Source organism: Excalfactoria chinensis, chromosome 18, assembly GCF_039878825.1.
Source record: "Excalfactoria chinensis isolate bCotChi1 chromosome 18, bCotChi1.hap2, whole genome shotgun sequence".
Taxonomy (NCBI): domain Eukaryota; kingdom Metazoa; phylum Chordata; class Aves; order Galliformes; family Phasianidae; genus Excalfactoria; species Excalfactoria chinensis.
The window spans coordinates 8,119,621-8,143,113 of record NC_092842.1 but is presented as its reverse complement, the minus strand read 5'-3'; the positions used below and the strand labels follow the sequence as shown (position 1 = coordinate 8,143,113).

General features: G+C 47.6%; 1 protein-coding gene across 2 annotated transcripts in view; it reads left to right on the top strand.

The window, feature by feature from the left end:
- The first annotated feature begins 268 nt into the window (after positions 1-268).
- The window catches only part of NR6A1 (nuclear receptor subfamily 6 group A member 1), a 61,841-nt gene continuing 38,616 nt past the window's right edge, over positions 269-23,493 (top strand). For both annotated transcript variants that reach the window (XM_072352901.1, XM_072352900.1), the window contains exons 1-2: positions 269-420; positions 14,273-14,329. In XM_072352901.1, coding sequence (XP_072209002.1) covers positions 354-420; positions 14,273-14,329 — 124 coding nt within the window. In that variant the 5' untranslated portion in view covers positions 269-353. The remainder of the gene's footprint in view (positions 421-14,272; positions 14,330-23,493) is intronic.

Below are 23,493 nucleotides of genomic sequence, written 5' to 3'. Positions count from 1 at the left end.
CCGCCCCGCCCCCTCCCCGCCCTGCCCCGCAGCGCAGCGCCCCGCACCGCCCCGATCCCGGCCGCCCCCTGGCGCCGCGTGGGACGGGCCGGGCCGGCGGGGCGCGGCCAAAGCGCGGCGGGGCGGGGCGGACGGAGGCGGAGCGTGTCTCCCCGCGGGGCGATCCGGCGGCCTGGGCGGACGGACGGACTACGCTTCCCGGCGTTCCTCGCGGGAGGCGGGGCGGCCCGGCACGGCCCGTGCGCGGCGCCCGCAGCGGCGGCTCGGGGCTGTCAGCAGCGCCCGGAGCGGCCATGGGGCAGCGCGGCCGCCGGGGCCCCTGAGAGCCGCCGCGCCCCGGCCCCGGCGCCGCCATGGAGCTGGAGCCGCCCGCGGAGCTCCCGGAGCCGCGCGCCGCTGCCAAAGGACCGCCCCGCAACGGTGAGCGGGGGAGCGGGGCCGGGCGCGCTGCGGGGCCGCCGGGGAGCGGGGCGGGGGGGGGGGGGGGACTCGGGGCGCGGGCCGGGCCGTGCCGCGGGGGCCGCGAGGCGGCGCGGGGCGCGGCGTCACGTTGCGGTCCCGGACCGGGTCCCGTGGCGGCGGGTGGGGGCGCGGGGTCCGGCGGGGGCACAACAAAGGCCGCGGCCGCGCTGCCCCCTCCCGGCCCCGCGCTTTGTGCCCCGGGCGATCCCCGGCCCTGAGCGCCGCGGGCGGGAACCCGCGCGGGGGGAGCGCGGCGCTCCGGGGGGCGGCGGAGCTCCGCTCCTGTCCCGGTGCCGCCCCCGCGCCGCCGCTCCCCGCGTTTCGGGCCGCGCTCCGGGCGCTGCAGGCACCATTTGGGCCCTTTTACACTTCCAGTATGCGGCTGCCGCATCTGCACTTGAATGTCCCTGCCAATTTTTATGGCTCGCGATTGCATTTTACCATCTTAAGGCCCTTTTCTCTACAAAGGATTCTCTCAAACAAAAGGGGCTCCTTATCGGGCAGTGCGGCGTTTGCTGCCTGAGAGCGCTGCCCCGATGCGCTCGGTGCAGAGATGGGCATCTCTGTAACCACCCACGAACGTCCCTCGGGGCCGTGACCCTCAGCGCGGAGTTGCTGGATACGTTTAACTCCCTTATTTAGATGTTCGTTCGCATGAGAAGAATCGCACCTTCCCTTTCGAACTTTCTGCCTTGCTTTGGGAGCTGTTGCTGCTGCGCTGCCTCGTTCTTGAGCAGTTTGCCTGCGCTCGCTTTTCCCCAAAGAGATGTTGGGACTGGGGTCCCTTTTGTTTGCTGCCGCTGGTTTCCAGCAGCCCAGTGTGTTGCTGCCGGTACCTGCAGCTCGCTCTGCCGCTCCGTGGGTGATGTAACCCCCGTGCTTCTTAGCCTCCAAAATCGCGGAGTGCTGACGCGGTGTGGAGCCACCGTGCGACCTTCAGCCTCTGCCTGGCCGGCTGCAGCGGGGCGACGGGCTCATTGCTGTGCTGGCTCAGAAAATACCCCTAAATGGCAACGAGGGTTCGGGCTGGGAGCGTTTCCCCACCTAACAAAGGTTCTTAGCCCTTCTGGTACCTCGAAGTGCGGTATCTGTGCTCACTCTTCAAGAAAACAATTAAACTTTATGGCGTTGTGTATAAAAGTAGGTTACATTAGCGGTGGCTCTGTTAAAACCCATTAATGAACTTAAGCTCTGCACGTGGCTCCCGGTTAACCCTGAGCGGAGTGCTGGGCTGCGCTGCTGGCGGTGGGGGGGAACCCCAGCACTGCTTTGAAATGCAGCCGTGTGGCTCTGCGCTGCGGCAGCACTTCCAGCCTTGATGTCGGAGAGGCGTTTTGGGCGCTCTCACCTTCTGGGGGGGGGAATTTCCCTCAGCATGTAACAGACACTCTCTGTAATGCTGCACATGGAGGGTGGTGGTGAAATACATTGTTTTGCAAAATCAGTTCATGAGGGCACTGATTTCTCCCGCAGCAGACGTGAGTCCTTCTCAGCAGGGTCCCTTCTGGACACCACTTTGTCTATGCTTTTATTTGGTATGTTTTTCTTCTGTGAATGAAACCTGAAAATAATCCGGGTGGCATCAAAGATGTTCTGTGCAGTGGGAGCAGCAGCAGAGCAGCTGTCTGGAATTGAGGCAATGCACACTTTGCTGTGCGGGCAGTCCTGTAAGGCGGGTGTGTTGGGAAAGCAGCGGAGCTCCTCAGGTTCCTTAGAGTCAGGCAGGTCTCCACTCAGGTGAGCCTTGTGGCAGAGAGAAGGGAGAGCTGAGGGACCACAGAGCTGTGCTGTGCGCTAAGAGAAGTGGCTGCTGCATCCTTCCCTTTCCAGCAGCTCTCTTAGAAATGTTACTGACGGTTTTAGTGGCTCTTTATGCTTGGTTGCTTTGCATCTGATGAGATAAGCCTTTGCCTAACAAAGGCTGCTTGGTGGATATCGCTGGGTTGTAGCTGACTTGCTGTAAACATTTCTTTGAAGCTTTAGGAAGAAAAACAAATGGAGTGGTGGAGCGGCATCACTGCTCCAGCCAGATTGAATCCAGGAGGAGTTACAGTGTGAGCTGGGTGCAGAGCTGGTTTGTGTGGCGGGGATGGATCGCGCTCCGCAGCGACAAACAGTGCAGTTCTGAGCTCACGGGGAGGAATGAGGTCTGCAATTGAGGAAGAGCCAATTCCTCCATTTTGATTTGATGGTGAGATGGGAAAATGCCTCTTGGTGTGAAGTTGGAATTCAGTATTGATGGCTTCTGTAGATCATTAATCAGGAAAGGCTTCATGCATGTCTTTGTGACCACCGATGAGCGTTTGGCAGGTGGTGTGACACTGCCATAATAGTGTTCTTATTTGGTTACGATGTGCTGTAGACGTACTCTGCTGTAGGACAGGAGGGACTCTCCTGTTCAGGACAGCCCCCCTCCGGCTTTGGGGAGCGGTGTCAGCCCTGCTGCCATGTGTCCGGCAGGTCGCTTTTGATAGCTTTATTCAGGAGGGGATGAGGAAGAGATTCAGTAAATTACTGTTCAACTCTTACACGGTGGTGACTAAGAACAAATGTATTTAGGCTGCATTCTCTGAGAATGAGAGCACAGTTTATCCTGTTGATAAACCGCCTATTTAAATAGAGCCTTCAGCAGTGTAATCTGGTAATTCTAATGAAGTCATTTACATAAAGAATTGGCCCCGGATCCCATCAGATGGCTGCTGGTGAGCTGCGGTGCATTCTTTCCCTCCAGCTGTATTAAAGTGGCCTTTTGATCCTTCCTTTTTTTTTGAGCCTTTAAGCCACGTTGGTTATCACATTGCTGACTTAATTGAGAAAGGGAAGTTGGGGGACAAGAGCACCCTCTGAGGTTTAGCTTAAGTCTTAATTATTACAGTTCTAATTACCTCATTTAAAAAGAAAAACAACTTTCAGATTTGACGTTGATGGAAATGGTTAAATGGTTCAGTACAAGTTGTTTTCTTGGAGGAAACGCGCTGCCAGTAGGACAGCTTCAATGAAATTCTGCATTGGTAAATGATTACCAATAACTTACCTTGGAAGCAGTACGTGTCTGCAGTGCCTTAATGCTGCTCCAGCCCCGTGATAAGGCGGCTGCATGAGGGTGGATGGACCCCCCGTCCTTCAGACACTGCAGGAGTTGTTCTGCCTCCCGTTGCCTCATCATTCCAGTGACTGTGTTTGTGTGGGTGCTGCTGCTTGGAGGCGTTCCCATCTATGTGAAGCTTAAAAAAAAAAAAAAGCTGTTCTTTATTTCCCTCCTGTGCATCAGGAAAAGGAATAAGCTAAAAACTCACCTGAGCTGTAATACATGGCTGACTGTGAACTGCTGCGGTGCCCTTGCCTTGGAAAACCTCTTCCTGCTGAAACTCAATGGGAACTTGAAATATCCCATGAAAATGTAATGTGGAATTTTGTGGAAGCCTTTGAAGGATGGCTGTCCTGGTGGTAGTAACAAAGCGGAGGACTTCTGGTCCGTGGTGGTCCTGCCAAATGCTGCCTGTTGCTCCAGAAGTTTTCTCTTTTAGCCTCACAGCTGGGACTTTTTTGTTTGGCAGTGCGTATTAAAGACTGATCAAAGTATGTTGTTACTGTGTGTTACGTGCACTTCTGCTGTAAGATTATACATCCTGAGCAGTCCTATGACCAGCAGCAGAGCAGTGCCTTTCCTGTGAGGTCGTACAAGTGTTAAGGTTGGGTTTGTAAGAGTTTGTGTGTCTAAAAAGAGCTGAAGCCCTGTCTCCCACCAGAACGGATTCCCATGGGCCTGTGGTGGGGGGCATTGCCCTGGCCTGTAAAACTGGAGAGAAGTAAGGAATCATCTGCTGAGTGCAGGGCTGTGTAAGCTCATGTTCCTGCCTTGCAGCAGTGATCTGAGTGTGGTGGTTTGGTGCATCCAGCTGTGCTTGTTGGCTCTGTGCTGCTTGTCCTCTCCTCCTTCCATTTTCCGACTTACCTGATGCATGCTCTACTGCCTTGTCATCCGAACACATGAGCTGCTTCATCTTAATTCATGTATGGCTCTCCTCAGCGAACTGTCCCTACCACAGGATGATATCCATAAAAATGACACTTCCTAGTCTTGAAAGAGCTCCCCAGGCCTGCTGGAGACATGAGAAAAGGGCACCCAGCAGGAAGGGAGGCCCGTGGCTTGAAACGTTCATCAATCATTTTCTTGGCACCAGGAAACCAATCAGCCCTTCTAAGGGGTAGAGCATGATCAATCACCTGGGGTGGGAAGTGGGACCCCCGGCCCTATTGGTGTGCCTTTGTGTCGGCACAGCAACGGTGTTGCCTGCACTCACTGGTCCTGGGCAAGGAATGCCTCTGGATGCTCATCCTAGTTTGTGTCTTAAAAACTTGTAATTTTAAATAGAGTCTTATATCTATGTATATTTTTATTACAGCCAGTAGACAGGGGTTATTTGAGTTCTTATTTTCTAGTAAGATGCTGTAGATTTGAAACAAGCAAGTTGTTTATGACTCTATGAAAAGCTGTGCAGTTAGTTACAGAAGAACGTGCTGCTGTTGGCAGTGGGATGGTGGTGGCCATGCTCAGCTCTGCGGGGCTGTGGCATGGCTGTTTTTCTCCTTCTGTTTTAATAATGAAAAAATTGTGACAGGAGCGTTGTGATAACACCAGCACTCCATTCCATCATGCTGGGTGCTTGCTGTGGGTGCAGGAGGGCGCTGCCAGCCCTGGTGCCAGCCCCAAGGACAAGTGCTGTTCCTTTGAGCCCTCTGTGCTGCAGAGCGTTTCTGACCCTCAAAACAGAAGTGTTTCATTCAGAAATACTCTGGACCTGCTGCTCTGCTACACTAGAGGGCTCGAATCCCGGGAGTTGGACTCGATGATCTCTAAGGTCCCTTCCAACTCGCACGATACTATGATACTATGATGACTTTAACTCTGTGAGAAACCCCAGTGCTTAATGCACACCATGGTGTGCTCCAGGCTGGCTGTTGGGCAGAGCAGCTCCTGGGCCTGTGCCCATCACTGATGCCTTCAGGTGCTGGGCGGCAAGAGCAGCCAGGCCCGGCTCCACGTGGCTGTGCTCAGTATAGTGCTTGTGGGTTGTGGCTGGTGACAGCATGGCCAGCTGCTTGGAGTGCTGGGGATAAGATCCTGGTTAGTAATTAAAAGCTTTGAAATGACCTTGAATCTAAAGCTGTCTCAAAGTAAATGTATAGCTTTTCTTCATTGCAGAAGAGGTTAGGTACAATGGTGTGCTGTGCTGCAGAACATGGGATGGTGGCCTTGGGTGAGGCTGGGAGGTATTGGGAGCACAGCTGGGTGCGGGCTGGTTGCACACATCTCTCATTGAAAACAAATGTACAAGTGGGATGTATGTGGAAATAACCAAGGAGAACAGGACGGTGTGCTTATGCTTAACTGCTTTGGAACATTTTCTTTTAAACAGTTAACTCTAAAATAATACTGAAATTCTTCATGTTCCTTTGGAGCTGTTGCCTTTTGCATTGAGCTGTGATTAGGAATTCTTATTTGTTGTATTTCAACTACAAAATGTTATCCTCTTTGTCAGTAAGGATATAATGCCCAGAAAGTGATGCAGTGCTACAGAGTAAGCAAGAATACTTGAATCTCTTATGGCTTATGGTATAGATGCTCCAAGAAAAGCCTCCTACCATCTTGCCTACCATCAAGCTGCTCTTGTCTCATTCAGTCCGTGTGGGTCAGGTCATGCTAGGATTGATGGTTTTGGTAGGATGAGGTATTTCCAAGCTTGGCCAGGGCTTGGGTGGGGTGAGGTAGGCTGGTGCTCAAATGACAAGCCTTGAGCTGCAACGCTGGCCAAGCAGAACGTGGCCCATCTGTGAAATGCGGTGGACAGCAGAGGAGCTCCTGAGGTGGGAGTGCTCCTATTCTGATTTCATAGGGTGTTTAATTTCCATGTAACACAAGAAGAGAACTCAGATGTCTCTGGTCTGCAAGCATGAAGGTGTCGGGTGCTGCTGAGCCAGCTGCCAGGGGAGCGGTGATGGGATGGAGGTGGCCATGGTGGCACTCTGGCCTGGTTCTGCTGCGTGTAGCCTGCTGTATGGAGCGGTCCCCTTGAGCATCTGCATGGCAAATGCTGTAGGAGTTCATTAGGCATAGGGAAGGTTGACTTCTGTTGGAAGCTGCTGTGGTGTTTTATGGATTTTGTTGTTGTTGTTTGATTTAATTGAGTACTTGGTTGATTGCTATGCCTGTACTTAATTAAATTAGAATTAAAGCTTCAGATTTGTCCTTAGAGTATCAGTGCACCCTAAACTCACTTGAAAATGATTTTTCCATTGGGAAAAATGGGAGCTTCCTTTCTTAAAAAATGCCTATACTTTTCCTGTGGTTAAGGCAATTTACCTCCTAGTACAACTGGAGACTAATATCCTCAAACATCTGAGCAGTAGGAATGATGCTTCTCTGTTAGAATTAGAGCTATTTTCTAGTTCTCAAACATCTTTCTGATCTGCTTTTCATGATGCTTCAGTGTGTTATCACACTCGAAAGCTAATAAGACATGGCATCCCACAAAATGAGATTACAGCAGACAGATGTGGATGGAATGAGGCTGAAAGAGAAAGAAAAGTTTCTGGAATCGTGAGCAGCTGGAGCTAAAGCAGTTTGCAAACACTGTGGACAGTAGGCAGAGGGAGGTGGTGAGAGAATCAGATTTTCCCCCATTTCTTGTCTGCATGCCGTCTTTATCCCTGGGAGGCCAAATGCTTAATGGAAGCTTCTTGTGCTGACAAAACCCAAAGCTGGTGTTGGTAGGGATGCAAGGGGGTGAGCAGCTGGTACTGGGAGGCTGTAAGTCACTGAATTTCATGGAAGTTGTTTGAATCAGTAATAGAGGAAGGGAAATATTTTTAACAGTGCAGAAATGCAGAATGCCAGCAGTAGGCTCCTGTATATGGGACAGTGAGCATACTTGCTGCAACCCAACTGCCTTGTTTGGTAATTAAGCCTTATAGGAATGTGCTGTACCTAGGCTGTTAGAAAGCTTTCACTCTTCCTATTGCAGCATTCTAGTGTTGATTATGTGTTCAGATTTTAATGGCTCAGTATTTGTCTTAACAGTGAAGGAGTTTAACGTGTAGTGCTTACACCTATTTTTCACATTCTAGGGCTCTGCCAAGGCCCTTCCACAGAACACACACAGTTCATCCACTAGTAAGTACTAGCTAGTCTTCTCTCGTTTCCAGGTTAGTGCAGAGAGCCGTCCTAGCAGGGTTTGGCTGTGTCCATTACAGTTAGGAGTTGTAATGCTATCTCTGCTAATTAAAATTTGAAGATAAACGCTGTTAAATTCATTAACTTTGAGGTTAAGGGGAAGCTGTTTCCAGAGCTCATCACGTCTGTGCTTCTCCTGAATCCCTGTTTGCCAGCACTGTTCATGTACTGCTGCTGAACTGAAAGGGCATGTCACAAGGAGGAGGTCTGGTAGTGCTGCTGGTCTGGAGTGCTGGTGATTGGCATCTGGGACCTCTGGGAATGCTGGATAATTTACAGCCCAGTTTCTGGTGTGTTCTGTGTGTCACAACGTGCTGTCAGTTTGTGGTGGATGAGTATTAATCTGCATTGGTAACTCTTCAAAAACTCAGTGGTACCTCTACTTCCGATAATATCAGTTAATTCTGTTTTTCAAGGTGAGTAAATGTAGGAGACCGAATCAGTAGATTTTGTTGCAGTAACGTGCCAAGGTCTTGTGTTGGACAATATTTTATCAGTGACCAAAAAGTAAACGTAAGATTTTCTCTAACGTATAGACAGCACAAAGATTTACAGAATGATTATGTAATTGATGTTTCAATATTGGAGTTGTCAGGGCTGCCTGCTAGGCAGTATCCTATTCAACCAAAACATGTTCCAGGTATAGCAGGTGGAAAATTGCACATCTAGGAACAAAGATGCGCATCAAGGTGTCTTCAGAAGGAGAAATTAATGTTGAGAAGTGTTGGCCGTGCAACAGAAATCTGAGTAAATGCCTGTCATTGCAGTGCTTTGGGAAAACACTGATGTGATCCTTTGGGAGCTGGAAGTCCATCTTTTATTTTTACTGCCTATCTAATACTGACAGTGCTGCATTGGAATGCTAATATTGTAATGCTGCACAAAGTCCTGATTCCGAATGCTTAGAATACTGGGGGTTGCCTCAAAAGATGAAGGTGGCCTGATGGTCTTGGCTTATTCAGCTTATCCAAAAAGATTGAGTAATTATGTTATTGAATTTCAGCTGCAGAAATAAATCTCAGTTTCCAGTCTAAGCAGGACCCGATAGAAACAGGCCATGGACTGAACCGTGAGTTCAAATTAAAAATACAAAATTAACTGACATTTTCTTTTACTGTTAGTTACTGCTTCATTTTGTAGGATTTTTTGCCCTCAAATCAGGATATAATGCCTTAAGAGCAGATAAGCCTTGTGATAAGGGGAATATTGTATTCTGGAATTATTTGTCTGTGCCAATTAAATGGGAATGGATGGTGCTGTCCTCATTGTCTGCCTTGGTGTTCCGTAGCCCGGCTTCTTCAGTGTCTGATTCAGTACTTCAGAACTTGTAATCTAGGTTATGAATGAAACATCTGAATAGTAAATGGCACCAAAAGATTGTGAAACACTTTGGTATTGAACTGTGAAGATTAACATGAATCTCAATTTATAGGCAAAGAAACCCAGGTGTTTTATAAGGCATATTCAGATTTGACTGTTGTAGCTTCCTTCCCATCAAGTGGATTGCCCCTTGTGTCTCCTGGAGCTCTTGGGGTTGCTTGTTTGAAGGAGTTCTTCATAATTGAGTCCTTCTTGGGGTGTGGGGGGGAACCCACAAACTTTTGCTTCCTGAATACAAACACTGAGCAAACTTTCCCTTTTTGTAGCCTAAATCTAAGGACAGAAACAATTTCCACAATCTCCTCTGAGCTGCACTGTGACCTCAGTGGCAGTGGTGGCTCTGGGCCCCTTTGCCTGCAGTGCTGCAGTGCCAGGCAGCCCTGCTGTGTCACCAGGCAAGTTGCATTTGGCACTTGAAGGTGGGCACTGCACTGCTGTGACAGAACGCAGAAGGTTGTGAAGATTGCTCTGAGACTCGTGGTAAAGCTGATACCACAGCATTGCAGGGCTCCTTTCTGCCTCAATTTTTGCCTCTCTGGAGGCATTTCAGGAATCCTGTGACTTTTGATGGCATCAATAAATCAGACACCACACCGACAGAATTTTACTGGAATGTAAACAGACATTTAGAATAAGGATGTCTGTATAGTGTTTGTTGAATACAGTGCAGGTACAGCTCTTTAAGCACTAGGGACATTGAATTGCTGTGATTATCTGCTTTCAGTTGTAGTTGTGAATAGAAGCTGTGACTTTTCCTTTTTAACACAACAGAATACTTACTGGGAGATGACCTTACCCCTCTCCCTCTGCAAGCAGCATGTTTTCCTCACCGAGGTGAGATGGGCAGTTCCACCCAATGTAGGGGAAAGGGGAGGAATGTCTCTGTATGGTAGAATTAGCTGATAAGGGATAATGAATCACCTTTAGCTCAGGTCTGTTTAGCAGCAGCTGATCTGTGGAGCTGTGGGCCGCTCAGCCTCACTCAGACCCTGGGGTAAGCATGGAGCAAATCCTCCTGAGAGGTGTTCCCAGGCATGTGCAGGATGGGAGGTAATGGGACCACTGTGGGTTTACCTGGAGTAATTCATGCCTTGTTCCTTTTCTGAAGAAATGACCGGACCCATGAGTGAGAGCTATTTGCTGCTCACCTTTAAGTAAAGCAAGGCTTTTGATGCGGTCTGCCGTGTAATCAGTGTAACCAGGTGGGGAAATGTGGGTGAAGCTCTCCCTGCTCTGTCTGGCTCAGGGGGCAGCAGCTGTTTGTTCAGAGGCAATGGTGGCCCCTCAGTGGTCTGCTTGGGGTCAGTGCTGGGTGGCAGGATGGAGAATGCTTGTTGGACTGTCAGATGGCACCACACTGCTCCAGAGGGCACAGCTGCTATTCAGAAGGACTTCAGTAATCTGAAGGAAAGTTTGAAACACCAAAGTTCCCCTAGACAGATGTCAAATCTGCATCTGGAACGTGGTAACCCCATGCAGCGCTGTAGGCTGGAGAGCGATTCTGCAGGAAAGGATGTGGGGCCCCAGGGACCTCAGGAGCAGGTCTATAGTGTGTGCTTGTGATGATAACAGCTGATCGTGGGCTGGCTTGTGTGTAGCCAGCAGGCTGAGGGGAGTGACCGTTCCCCTGCGTGGCATGGTGAAGCTGCAGCTGGATCACTGAGATGGGAGCTGCAATATGCCTGGAGTGAGGCTGCTGGGGTGGCTGGGGCAGGAACACGTGACAAATGAGGACAGGCTGAGGGGGTTGCATTTGTTTAGCTTGGCGAAGAGGAGGCTAAGTGGGGATTAATTGGCACTCTTCTGGCCCTTTAAAAGTGGTTATAGATAAAAATGAAGTCAGTGTTCCTCCAGAGGTTTGTGGCAAAAGGTCAAGACAGTGGCTGTGAGTTGCAAGAAAGGGAACTCCTGCTGGGTGTCTCAGGGAGAGTGGAAATAAAGGTTGTGTTGGGAGTGACGCAGCACTAGAACTGTGGAGTCTGCATCTTTAGAGATGTTCAAAGCATAGAGAGCAGCACCCTGAGTAAGCCAATCCAACCTTGAAAATAGGTCTCCCTCCAGTGGAACGTCAGCTAGATCTTTACCAGTGTCCTCTTTGCAATCGTCACACAAAGCATCACTGCACTTTGCAATCACACAAAGCATCACTGCACTTCATCAGACAGATTCATCTGCAGAATTAATCATACACTGGTAAAGCAGTGAAAGGTGCAAGTCACTGAATGTGCATGCTCTCCTGCTTATTCTGGTTGTAGTACTCCTGTGTTTGCTCAGGGTGCTATGTCTTACACACTGTACTCTTCCTGAATGTAAGATGATAACATTTGGTGCTGGGGCACCAAGACTCATGCAGCTATACCTTTGAAGTCCAATGCTGTGGCACAGGTTCAGGCTAAGTTCATTTCTAGGTGAGGGGTCCATATAGCCCTTCAATTAGCATGAGTGGGACAAGGGCAGTCAGAGGTCAAGAGAAGTTCAGAATAGCATAACCTCTTTTTGCTGGCATTTCCAAATATTCCTCATCCCGCACAGCCCTCCAAGCTCTCCTCGCCATCATGTTTACTATACAGCTGTAAAAGTCAAAGAACAAGGCCTGGCTTGATACAAGGGAAGTTAGAGATCGAGTGGTTGAGAATAGGTAGCATTGTTGTTTAAAACAGGAGAAATAATTGATTTATGTTATGGTGGCCAATTAGGCTGTAAAGTGAGAAACTCTTAAAGCAACCCTGTGGCTTCAAGGCAGCTTTTTGCTCTGATTTCTGCTCAGCAAATAGGGGGTACCCCAATAAAGGTCATCGGCTTCGTGAGCTAAATTATTAATTCCTTTCATGCCACTCCGGGCTTGTAAACAGTATATAATACAGGAAAACAATTGGCACCGTTCACTTACTGGGCAGAGGAAAAGGTCAGAGGGTAAATAGTTGTATTGGCAACAGCTGGTCTTCAGAGCTGAGCAGACTTTTGTCCTTTTTGTCTCTTAGAGCAAACCTGTTTCCAAAGTCGTAGCTGGCTGTTGATCTGTATCTCTGAGCTGAATTGTCTTTAGGAATTTAACGTTGCTTATAATCTTGAAAGTAAAAGGGCTGGCAGTGTAAGGGTGAGGGATGTGGATAAGAATGCTTCATTGTCAACCTGGTCAAGGCAAGTTGTGGAGGAAGTACTTGTGCTTTGGTAAAGTTATTATAAAAAAAATATTGAGGTGTGATTTGAGGTTAATAGGCTCTGAATGCTGCTTTACCAGCAGCGTGAGAACAGAAGTGCTGCTGTTGTGGTGTTTTGGACTTGCCCTGCTGTGTATCTGGGGGCTCTGGGAGGGGTTGTTGCCTCCACTTTCTGGCAGGCACTGCTGGAACCCAGCAAAGTCAGAACTTTGGGCTTGAGCAGAAGGAAGTTGTAACCTGAGAGTGCTGGCTTTGGTGAATGTGTTAGCGAATACACTAGGAACTAAAAGCATATAAATGTATAGCCGGGACTGAAATTTCCCCGTGTAGCTAAGAGATACTGTTGTGCTTCTGTTTACTGTAACATTTCAAGTGACATCATAGCAGCAAGTGTAGAACAACAGGAGTTGAAAAATCCACACCAGGTTGCTTTTCAAATGCTCGAAAATCACTCTTTCAAAGGCATGTGCTTCTTGGTTGCCTTTTGCATGATACTGGATGACTAACTGCAGCTGTCTGCAGCTTACTGCCCAGGTGGTTTCCCCTGCAGTTCTGCCATCTGGTGCTGGAGGAGCTGGGCTGAGGCAGCAGGTAACCCCTGATAGATGGCCATCTGCTGCCTCAGCCTTTCTGAAAGCTCGGCCGTGCACCAAAATGGCATCTCCATGGGCTTACTGGTTGGGCTTGCCAATTCTACCAATTCAGTGTAAAAGTAGTGCTGCCCTTATTTTCATATGTGAAAATATAAGCTTTACATAGGAAAAGCAAGGGAAAACAAACCATGAGAGTTCTCCCAGGAATCTGAAACTGTTCAGAAGTCCTGGGTAGCAAATACCTTTATTTCAGCAGGAAACAGGGTAGACATAACCCACTTTTGACTAAACCAGTCATTGCTGTTCCTGTGACTGGTGTTTTGTGCACTGAGTTGAAGCTGTCGGTCCTGTACTGTAAGACTAGGTCTCCTGAGCAGAGCGCTCATGGATGTGGCAGGAGGGTTCCATTAGCACAGGCATGGCCTGTCTGCCCTTTCTGCTCCATGCAGTCTGCTGAAGTGATTACATCTGCATGGTTTGCCTAATTACAGCAGAACTTTTCACTTCTCAGTATAAACAGCAGCCTTCAGTGAACCGCTGCTGCGGAATGAATCAGAACTCTAAGAATGTGGAAGATGTGGTTTGGGCTGACAGTGAGCTCTGGCTGTGGCTGCTCTGGGCCTGGGGAATGTAAACTCATAGTGTGCATTTACTGGATCTTAAATATGATAACAATATACTTGTGGTATCTGCTGGTATCAAAATGATGGACACTGATTTGTTCAACTTGGGCATTTGTGGTAATGGGACAAGAGTAAATGCTGTCTATTTTGAAGAAGTTCAAGATGCAGAGAGAACACATCTTCATTCTACCTAATCTCAGACTAGGATTGACCCTGTTCCTGGAAAATGGCTTTTTCTTGGTTTGGCTCCTGGAAAGTTGGATCCTTCCCAAAGTGCAGAGGGTACCTGGCCGGCACTCCAGGCTGCATTCTGACTTGGTGGTTTTATTAGCCAAACACAGGAAGGCTGGTCTGTTTGCTCTTTCAGTTGTTGCAAAATAAAGCTTTTTGGAGTGCCTTTGTCTTTAAAGGCGTTGGTTCTGGATCTCCTTTGGCTCAGTTGTCAGAGTTCTGTGTATTTCTGGTAGGGAATCTGTCTTCTTATCAGGGATCTTTTGAGACTGTGCTGGACACAGACAGCGTAGCATCTCTTCACTCTGCAATAGTGCTTTACTTACAGGATGGTACTGTACACAGCTTAAAGCTGTCCGAACTTGGATTTCTTTATGGTAAAAATATTCTTAAACCACTGCAGGTCAGATTGCTGGATGGCCGCTCTGAAAGCCAGAAAAGGTCTGCAGATAATGGATATGCAAGAGAGAGGAAAGGGCAACACTGCTTTAAAAACTGCTTCTCAAATGCAAATTTTCAAAATTAAAGGCTTCTTAAGTACCTGGTAAAATGCACATCACAACTTTCTCATTTTCACTTTCCCATTAGCTACAGATGTGGAGCAGATGAGTTCTTCTCCTGTCCTTCCTATGAACTCCATGGCCAGTAAGTACCTCTTTTTCTTGCTGCATATGATGAAGTAGAACTTCTTGCTCTGAGAACATGTGAAGTGATTCATTGTACTTCCCTGTACAGACTTGAAGTTTTACTGCTAATGCTTACTCACAGAGATGGGATCTGACCCTGGGTTAGCTCTTTCTCACAGAAGTAGCACCGGGCAGGTCTGCAGTCATTGCTGACACCAGCAGAAGGCTGCACGGGGGGCTTTTCCACTGGAGACACATCAGTGAAAGCTGTGAAGCTGATGCCTGAATGTTACAGGGAGACAGTGAAAGTAAAGTGTGAGGTGCGGGTAAATTATCCTCTGGTAAAAGTATCTGAAGTGTTTCCATATCAAGGTTGGAAATTCAGTAGCTGGAGATTTCTAATGAAATTGAGAGCAGTCAGTAACATCCACTTCACAGTACGACTGCTCCTGTAGCATCCTGCGACCAAAACGCTGTGCTGTTCCACGCCTAAGATGTGAGTTCGGAATCCTGTAGTACTCCATCTAGTGGCGCCTGCTGTGCCCGAGGACCGCATGCATTTTGTTGGTTAGAATCCACTAGATGGCAACAAGTCGTTGTCAGATGTTATGGACCAAATTCGAAACGATTGTATTCCAAATAGAGGGATTGTGCAGATTTTTCATTTAAGACAATTTATGCCATTTTTGCCAACACCAGAGTTCTCAAATGTGGCAGACTGAACAGGTCATTTAAAAGCAATGCTCAGATGTTCCCAGCTGCTGAAAACCTGTCCTGTTCCAGGACATGGCCTTACCTCCTGTTGTGCTGGTGGCGCTTGGTTTGTCGGAGAGCTCTGAAGCTATGGAGAACTGCAGTTCCCCTGCTTTGAGAAATGTAGAGCTAATTAGGACATGGCTTAATGTTCTGTTGAATCTTTGTAGCCTGAAAAAGCTTAGATGTAATGTATGAGAGGCCTCAGTACAGTAAAAAGTATTACAACAAAATTTAATTTTCACCCTGTTTTCCCATTTGGCAGGATATATCTGCCAGATACTAAAAGCAAAGGCTGTCTAATGTGAGTTGAGCAACGTTCTTTTTCCCTTAAGGGATTGTTTATTATTGCCAGTCTGAATGTGTCTAGCTACAGCTTTCTTGTCTGTTATCTTTGAACTGAAAAATGCTTGTCTATATTGATATAAAACCTTCTGACAAACTAAATAAACTGAGCTCTTTGAGTTCTTTCAATGTCTTCCTGTCTTGTGCTCTGACTGTGGGTGCAGGTGGGCAGGCTGATTGCAGTGCCTGCTGCTAGAGGCCTTTGGTGTGCAGGTCCTGCTGCCTGTCCTGCAGGGCTCTGGTTGCTGCTGGCATGGAGCAGCTTGTGCCACAAACATCCTCACTGTCCCAGGTGTAAGTATCCAGAACTCCTGAACATCTCTGCTATAACCTATTCCCCCCAACCCCAGTAGATTATTTAGTAAAGAGACAGTAAGAAAAAAAATGAAAGTAAAGAAAAAGACATAAGACTTTCACAGTGGAGCAGAAAGTCGAATTCTTATGCGTATTTGTGCATTCAGAGAATGCATCTGTAGAGTGCCAGCCTAAACTTTCTGCTTATGCATTAGCAAACCATACTGTAGTCTTTTTTCCTGAAATGTCTTATTTGGAATAATTGAAGTGAGTTATTTTCATGTTCCTTTGCAGTAAGGATGAATGTCTGTCAAGGATTTATTCTATACTTTCATACAGACATGTTGAGAAAAACAGTGTAGGCCATGTGATATTTCAGTGCTTAAAATAACATGAAAGTGCTTTCTTGCTTATTATTTAATAACCCATTGGAAAAAAAAGTCTACATTGTGCACTCATTCTTTGAGTCTTCCAAACCTGCTTTAAAGTCTGCAGTTTCAAAGGCAAAAATGTTCATCTCTATCCACACTGGGCCCCTGCCTGGTTTCATGGCTGGCAGTCTGGCAGGCGTGCTTCCCATCAGCTCTGTGGTGCTCCAGGGAACTTCCTAGATGTGACTGCAGCTCCCAGCCCACACTGAGCATGCTGGTGGCAGCTGACACTGAACAGAACCCTTCTGCCACACGTGGGAGGCCTTCTAAAGCCTTGGTTCTGCATGGGGTAGTCTTTAGCTTGCCAATCAGTTGAACTCAGCAAAGTAATTCCTGACTAAAATGAAACAATTTTGTCTTCTAGCAGAACATGCAAGTAGGGGTTTATTACTAATATTCACCTAATTGGAATTCAGTTGCCATTGGCAAGTTGTTCTGACTTGAACTGTGCAGCAGGCACTCGGCTGGTGGTTGTGCAGTGCCCTGTGCTGCATGCCTCAGCATGCTGCTTCCGAAGTGCCCCATCAGCAGCTGAGGTGGTAAGCACGGCTCAGGAAAATGCCTGTACCCATTTAGCAGTGAATTGACTCTGGTACTGCTGGGCTGAGCAGTGCCCACCTGTCCCCAGCAGGCTGTGCCCAGCACCGTGTCCTGGGGCCTTTTCTTGGATAAGTAAATCACGTCTGAAGTTACATTCACATGTGAACGTGTGGAAAAAGGTATCTGAAGTCACTGCTAAGTGCCAGTAAGTAATTAATTCCTGTTCTTCAGTAAGCTTGCTTTGTGTGAGTAAAACTTCATTTAAAGAACACAGCAAGAATATTTATATTCCAAGATACCGTTTTTAATGTGCTTCAGTAAATAGTACAGATTGGCATAGAAATGCACCTGATCAGGCTTCCGTATTTGTACAGATGGCCTGCATGCTTTATTAAGGATCCCCCGTAGAAGCAGCATGGAATAACGCTGTCTGGCTCATGATTGCTTTCTTGTACTTGAAACAGAAACGCAGTCTTGAAAATAGCTGTGTTTGTGCCTGTTAGAATATCTGCTTTTCTACAAGGTATGCTTATTTTATCCCAAATGTACTGCTTTGTAGATCATTAATCTCTGGGGGGGCTGCCAGACAGCAAAGAGCATCTCTATGGGCACATGCTCCTGAATGAGCAGGGCTGACATCTTCCACTGTTCCTGCTGAGCCCTAGTGCAGCCCTCTGGTTACTGGCAGGCAGAACTTGACTCAGCTTCTCCAGCAGCAAGTATGTGTCCCCCTCCTGCCAGGCTCAGCCCCAAGTGAGCAGCATGGCCATGCAGCCTCTTAGCCAGCTGGTCCGCAGTTTGCATTCATTGATCAGTGAGTTGATAGCAATGAAAACCCACCGACAGCAATGAATGTTGATTGCAGCCATTAGATGCTGGGCTGGAGCACTGACAGCCCTGCTGTGCTGTGTTGTCCTGCAGGACAGGTGGCAGTGCAGTCCTTGGTCTCAGGGTACGTGGCTCTTTCATGGCTTCTTGGTGACTTCTGGACAGTATGTTTACATGGAGAGGACAGTAAAAAAACATTCTGTGCTCTGCTAATGGCATTAAACATATGACATAAGTTACCTCTTTTGTAAGGGCAATCTGTTTGGTTACTCACAGGTTCCTGCTGGCAGGCAGATTGCTTCTGTAGATCAGATCATTCCCAACTCTGTGGCACAAGGCTGAGAACTGCACATTCATCACCACACCTTCCCCCTGCTTCCACTGAAATGATTGCCCAACAATTCTTGAGCACAATCCCTGTCCTCAGACTCAGTGAGGGCCGGGTTTCATTCCAGAAATACTTGTGTTACAGCAGTATGAGAGGCATCCTGCCCAAGTGTTTGTCCTCCTGGAGGTTACTGTGGAGCCACCAGCAGCGCTTGCACAGTAACTTGTCCTGGCCAGGAGTGCTGCTCTGGGTGACAGTGTGTGTGGCTGAAGGCCTTCAGACCCTCCTGGTAGGGAAGCTCTGATGGCTGGGGTACCAGATGTCCTGTTCTGGTAAAAACATTGTGATAAGAGCCTGTTCTGTTGTTTTAATTCTGCTAGATTATGCGATATTAAGCAGATAAAGGTGCAAAGTGTACTTCTAGGAACAGCTGTCACTTTGTCTTATTGTGGGCCTGAGACAGGTATCTCATGGCTGTGTACAGAAGTAAAACTTATGTGATCTCTTCCACAACAGCCCAAACCAACAGGCGTGTGCTTTAAGTCATTCCCTTACGGGCTCTGTGGTTCCCATACTCTTGTGAGGGTATTTGCTGTTACAGCAGGCTGTGTGTGGCGCTGCACCTGAGCAGCCAGGTAGGACAGCTGAGCAGGTGCTGATGAGCTGTGTGTGTGTTCACCTCTCCTTTGAATGCAGGGGCATTTGCCTGTGTGCCTGCTTGTAAAGCACCAGTGTGAGTCATGGGAGCAGCTGGACCCTGTTGGGAGGAATCCAGTCCTCAGGCAGTGCTGCTGGTGAGCAGCTGCTGAAACCCACTGCAGGCTCCCAGGAACAAATGAGCTGACATTCCAGAGCTGCTTCTGGCCCAGCTCAAGTTGCCAGTCCAAATGGGACGGGCTTTCCTTCTGACCTGGTCTATATTCTTCTGTTCTGAACATACACCATCCTCAGGTTTGTTTCCAAGTATACCATATGCTGTAGATATGTTACTGCTCTTGTGCTGTCCACACGAAATCTTCCATTACCCTCATATTTTGTTTTGCAGAAATTCTGGCCTAGCTCACAGTCATTTAAGAATAGAAGACAACTATTTCTTGCACACCAACTCATTTTATGAACAAGTAGAACTGGAAAAACTCCATCTCTGTAGCTTTCAATACGATCTGTAAATCACAACCTGTTAATAGCAACCATATGTGTATAGCTGTGAAGGTTCAAGCTCCGTTTAACAGAGGGTCTGTGATAAACCTCAAGGTACAGTCAACGGTCGATGGTTTTTCTTAGTTCTCAAACTCACCGACAGCGTTGAATGTTCACTGAAGCTATCCAAAGAGATGGCTGTGTACATGCACTGTGCATATTTTCCATGCATATGTTTTCCATAGACTAGCAATGGAAGCACTGCTGAGGGCTGCACATTCTTCACTGCAAAGTCTTAAACTGCTTTGAGTATTTTAATTACAAAATGGAACCGTGAGGACTAATGAAGAGCAGAAGTGTAACAATACCGTTAGTGATGTGAATTTGACTTAGCGCTTCTTAAAACAGCTTTGAATGTGTCTGAATGGCAGCTGTGAAGGAGCCTTTCTTCCTGTGGATGTGTGTATTGTCATTAGCTGATCTAAGGCTTTTAAAACATTTTGGGTCACCCTCCAAAGGCAGAGCCGTGATGGGGGGTGTTGGCCAGGCTGCTCCTCAGCTGTGTGATTCCCAGTGGATTCACCTGATGCTGAAATGCTTTCTGTGCTGGCTGCAGCAGGGGTGATGCTCCCAGCCCTGTCATTTGGGATTCAGTCTCTTTAGATTTCTATATTGTATCCAGTAGTCTTCACTCTTTTCCATCTGGTTCATGTGGTTTGAGAGAGAAGTTATTTGCAGCTTATTTTTAGAAGTGGAATCCTCTGCTGTTCCTGAAACAACTGCAGGGAGTGAAGCAGCGCTTGCAAAGATAGCAGGAATCATTTCACTGTACAACCCTGCAGACTTAATTTCAGTTTGGTGTTTCCTCTCATCCTCAGGCCAGGAGAGTTCTCTATAACTGAACAACCTGTGCACTGTCTGTAAAAGTACTTAAAGCCACTCAGTTGTCTTATACTGAGCAAGCTGTACGCTCGTGTGAGAGATTAGCATGTTCCTGGGATACAGCTTGGAGTCACTGCTTACATGGACTGATTTTAATGGTGCTGTTAAGCACCAACTGATCCTGAAAATTAAAAGAACTCTCTGCAAATTAGTCTCACCTTTTTCCTGCAATCTTTTCTGAGTAGGAGCCGGGGAAGAAAAAAAGCAACAAAGAAGAGTTGGATTGCTAACAAGCAGCGATCAGCCTGGAGCAGTAATCTTCGTGGTGCCACGCAGTGACCACATGTGCCCTGTGAGCGTACAGCAGGGAAAGCACGTATAGACCAAGAATAACACGTTAGTATTTACACAGTAGGTTGTGAGAGGCTTTTCCTCAGTTCACATCTTCTTCCCTTTGTACCCCTCGACCTTCCACTTGGTCATGTTGTCACCTGCAGAGTGCTGTGTGCACAGTGGTGTGTGTGGGTGCACAGCAACAGCGGGAAGGCTGGGTACAGACATTCTCACTTTGTCCCAGAGCAAGCTTTAGCTGTGCCATGAGAATGTTCTTGTTGTAGATGTGAGCGTATAAGCAGCGGTGCCACTGCCCAACAGCTTTCACGTTTAGCACTGATGCTTCTGTTTCTTCACACTGCCCCAGATCTCACTGGAGGGCTACTGGGTACATCTTGGGATAAGGCGAGATCAGGGCAAGAAGGGACCCATCTGTTCCATTTGCTCTTTGGAATTGTAATGCTACAGTATGATCCTGGTGAAAATAAACATGAAACTCTTCAGGGTCTGGAGGGAAATGGAACTGTTTCCAATGATTTATGGGGGATTTCACAAGTTATTGTGATCCAGTTTGGAGCTGACAAATTTGCTGGTGGATGCAGTGTAATCCTGGACCTGCGTGAGGTGTCTGACTTAATAACACATGACATCTTAAACTGGCACGATACAAATTTGCTGTGGCAAATGTTAAAAGGATTAAATAATGACAAATGGGGAGGTCTCAGTGTAATTCTAAATGGGAACCTGTCCAAGTTGATGCAGCCTTAAGAGTGACTGTGCTGTGTTGTAAAGCACTGCTCTGCAGACTGAGGAGAAATGCTGTTGTTGCAGGTTTTCATTCTTTTGTTTTAAATGAGAAAATGAAGGATAGATATAAACACAACTCCGTATCTCTAGATAAACATAGCAGAAATGAATGTTTCGGTACAGTCAAATGCAAAGTTTCATGTTTGGGAACAAGAACCATTGACTGTTCTGACACCAAGGACTGTAAGAAGATGTACTTGCTGTGGCAGGTCAGTGACTGCACATGTGTGTGCAATCTATCTACAGCGAGGTATTATGGGGACAGAGGCTGTTGTATCTGCATTTAGTTCTCCCCTAACTGCTGAAGTGGTACTTTGTCCTGATGAGTATGGGCTGTGCTACAGAGATCACTGAACACAAAGGGTTTCTAAAAAGGCAGGTGGAGTGCGAAGGAAATACTCAAGACTATTGCCAGTCTCTGTTTAGCTCAGGGTCAGGATCAAGCTGATCAAACCACCGCTGTGCACATGAAAACTGCAGATAGAATGAAGTTCTCTGAAGCACACTGACCAAAGGCAGAGTTCTGACCTGTCTGTTGGTGCCCTTACCCACAACATAGAGCACAGCTGTGCTGCCCTGGGCTTCGTGGTGTCTCTGGGGCTGCAGGGAAACATAGAGCCTGGAGCTTGGGCTAAGTAAGGAAAAATGTTTTGGCTTCACAAAATTGGTGTGATCTTTTGTTGCAAGAGAGCATGGAAGAGTGAAAAGCTTCTTTTGAACTGCAGAGAGATGATGCTGCAACAAAGCAAAGAGGGAGCAGAGGCTGAAAGAGCTGTACTTTTAAAATGGAATCTGCTTTACCTTCCTATGGCAGATACACAAGCTTTCAAAATCAAACCCCAAACGTGTTACCTGCTAAAAGAAGTATCTGTCAAATGTGCTTGCAGGGAGAACTGCTGCTGGGCTGGAAGACGCTGCGTTTGGGGGCTTTCTTGCTGACCTACTTACATAGGAGCAATCACACTGGATTAGGCTTCAGCTCAGTATCTGTCTCCTAAGTTGTTTTTGTGCAGGGATCAGCCGCAGTGTTTCCAGCTTCCCTCTTCCCCAGATATCCCCAGGGACCAACAGGACCTCACCCGTGCATCCTGTGAGGTGGGAGCAGCTCCTGCAGCACGGCAGTGATGCTCCGGCACTGCAGGCTGCTGGTGGAGGCTCCTCTGAGCAGAGCTGTGGGTCTGCAATGAGCTGCATGTCAGCAGCGTGGGCCTGCAGTGTGCATGGAACAAAGTGATCTCAGCCCAGGATGTCTTAATTTCATGTGTCTTTATCTTGTTTTATGTAACATAAGAAATTTTGTTTAATTCGAAACAAAGCCAAAGATGGTTGGGAGCTCTGCTGAATTGCAGCTATCAGCTACAATGAAGCAGATCTAAGTGGTGGTTAATGGGCACGTAGAAATGGATATAAGCAGAAGAAACTTGCGTACTTTCTACTAATCCTCTGCTGTCTTCCAGGCAGCTTTCAGCTCCCTGTCTCAGCCTCTGCATTCAGTAACCACGAATGAATTTTTCTTTGTGCGGGTTCTGCAGCAGCATCCCTGTGAACTCCTCCTATCCCACATCTTTTACGTTCGTTGCTGATTGCTGTCAATATCAGATTCACTGTCAGGATAGCTGAGATTCCTCAGTGTTAAAAATAAATTCCTGCAGTTGTGCTCTGATGCATCTAATGCTGGGTAAGCAGCTTCTGTAGATGTAACACCGCAGTCTGTTGGAGTATCCAACATGCCAGTGATTCTTTGTCACTAAAATATATCTCCTGCATTATTATAGTGGTGAACTCAGGTAAGGTACCAAAGGTACCGCTGTGCTGAGCACTCTTGTTGATGGGCAGCTGATCTGCGCAAGCACCGAGGCCCAGCCTGGGTTCTTCCTCTTGGTATTTCTGGGAGCTACTGGCACAGCTGTCAGTGTGGCAGTCCTGTTAGCCAAAACTGCTGTGGCGAATGGACTTTCTGCTTTCAGATGGGAAACAGTTGGACTTAGCCAGGCTTTCTGTGGTCGGGTGGGCAGGAAACGCTATCTGCTGTTACACGAGTCTCAGCAGGGAGGTTGGATATATCCTTCTATTTTTCTGAAATGCAAAATGCAGCTGGAGATCAGAACGTTGAAGAGAATCCTGGTTCTTGGAATTACCATCTCCTTTGTTTCTGATCAACATGCTGCAAAGCCTGCTCCATGGGCATTGCTACGTGCACCTTACCAGGAATCATTTTAACACTTCAAGACACTGAAGAAGAGTGCAAAAATTGCATTCATATTTGACAGAGAAAATTTGTGTTGCAAAGTAATCACAAGAGAGACCTGAAGAGTTTTTCTTTATGTTTAAAGACAGAGCAGACTGACACGTGGTCCTCAATGCAAAGGGAAGGGAAGGTCCCTTCTGAGCAGGGACAGCTCCCAGGTGCAACACTCCCACACCTTGGCTGCAGCAACGTGTTTGTGTTCACACACCGATGCTGCAGGAAGAGACAAAAATATCTGCTTTGGCAGCAGTACG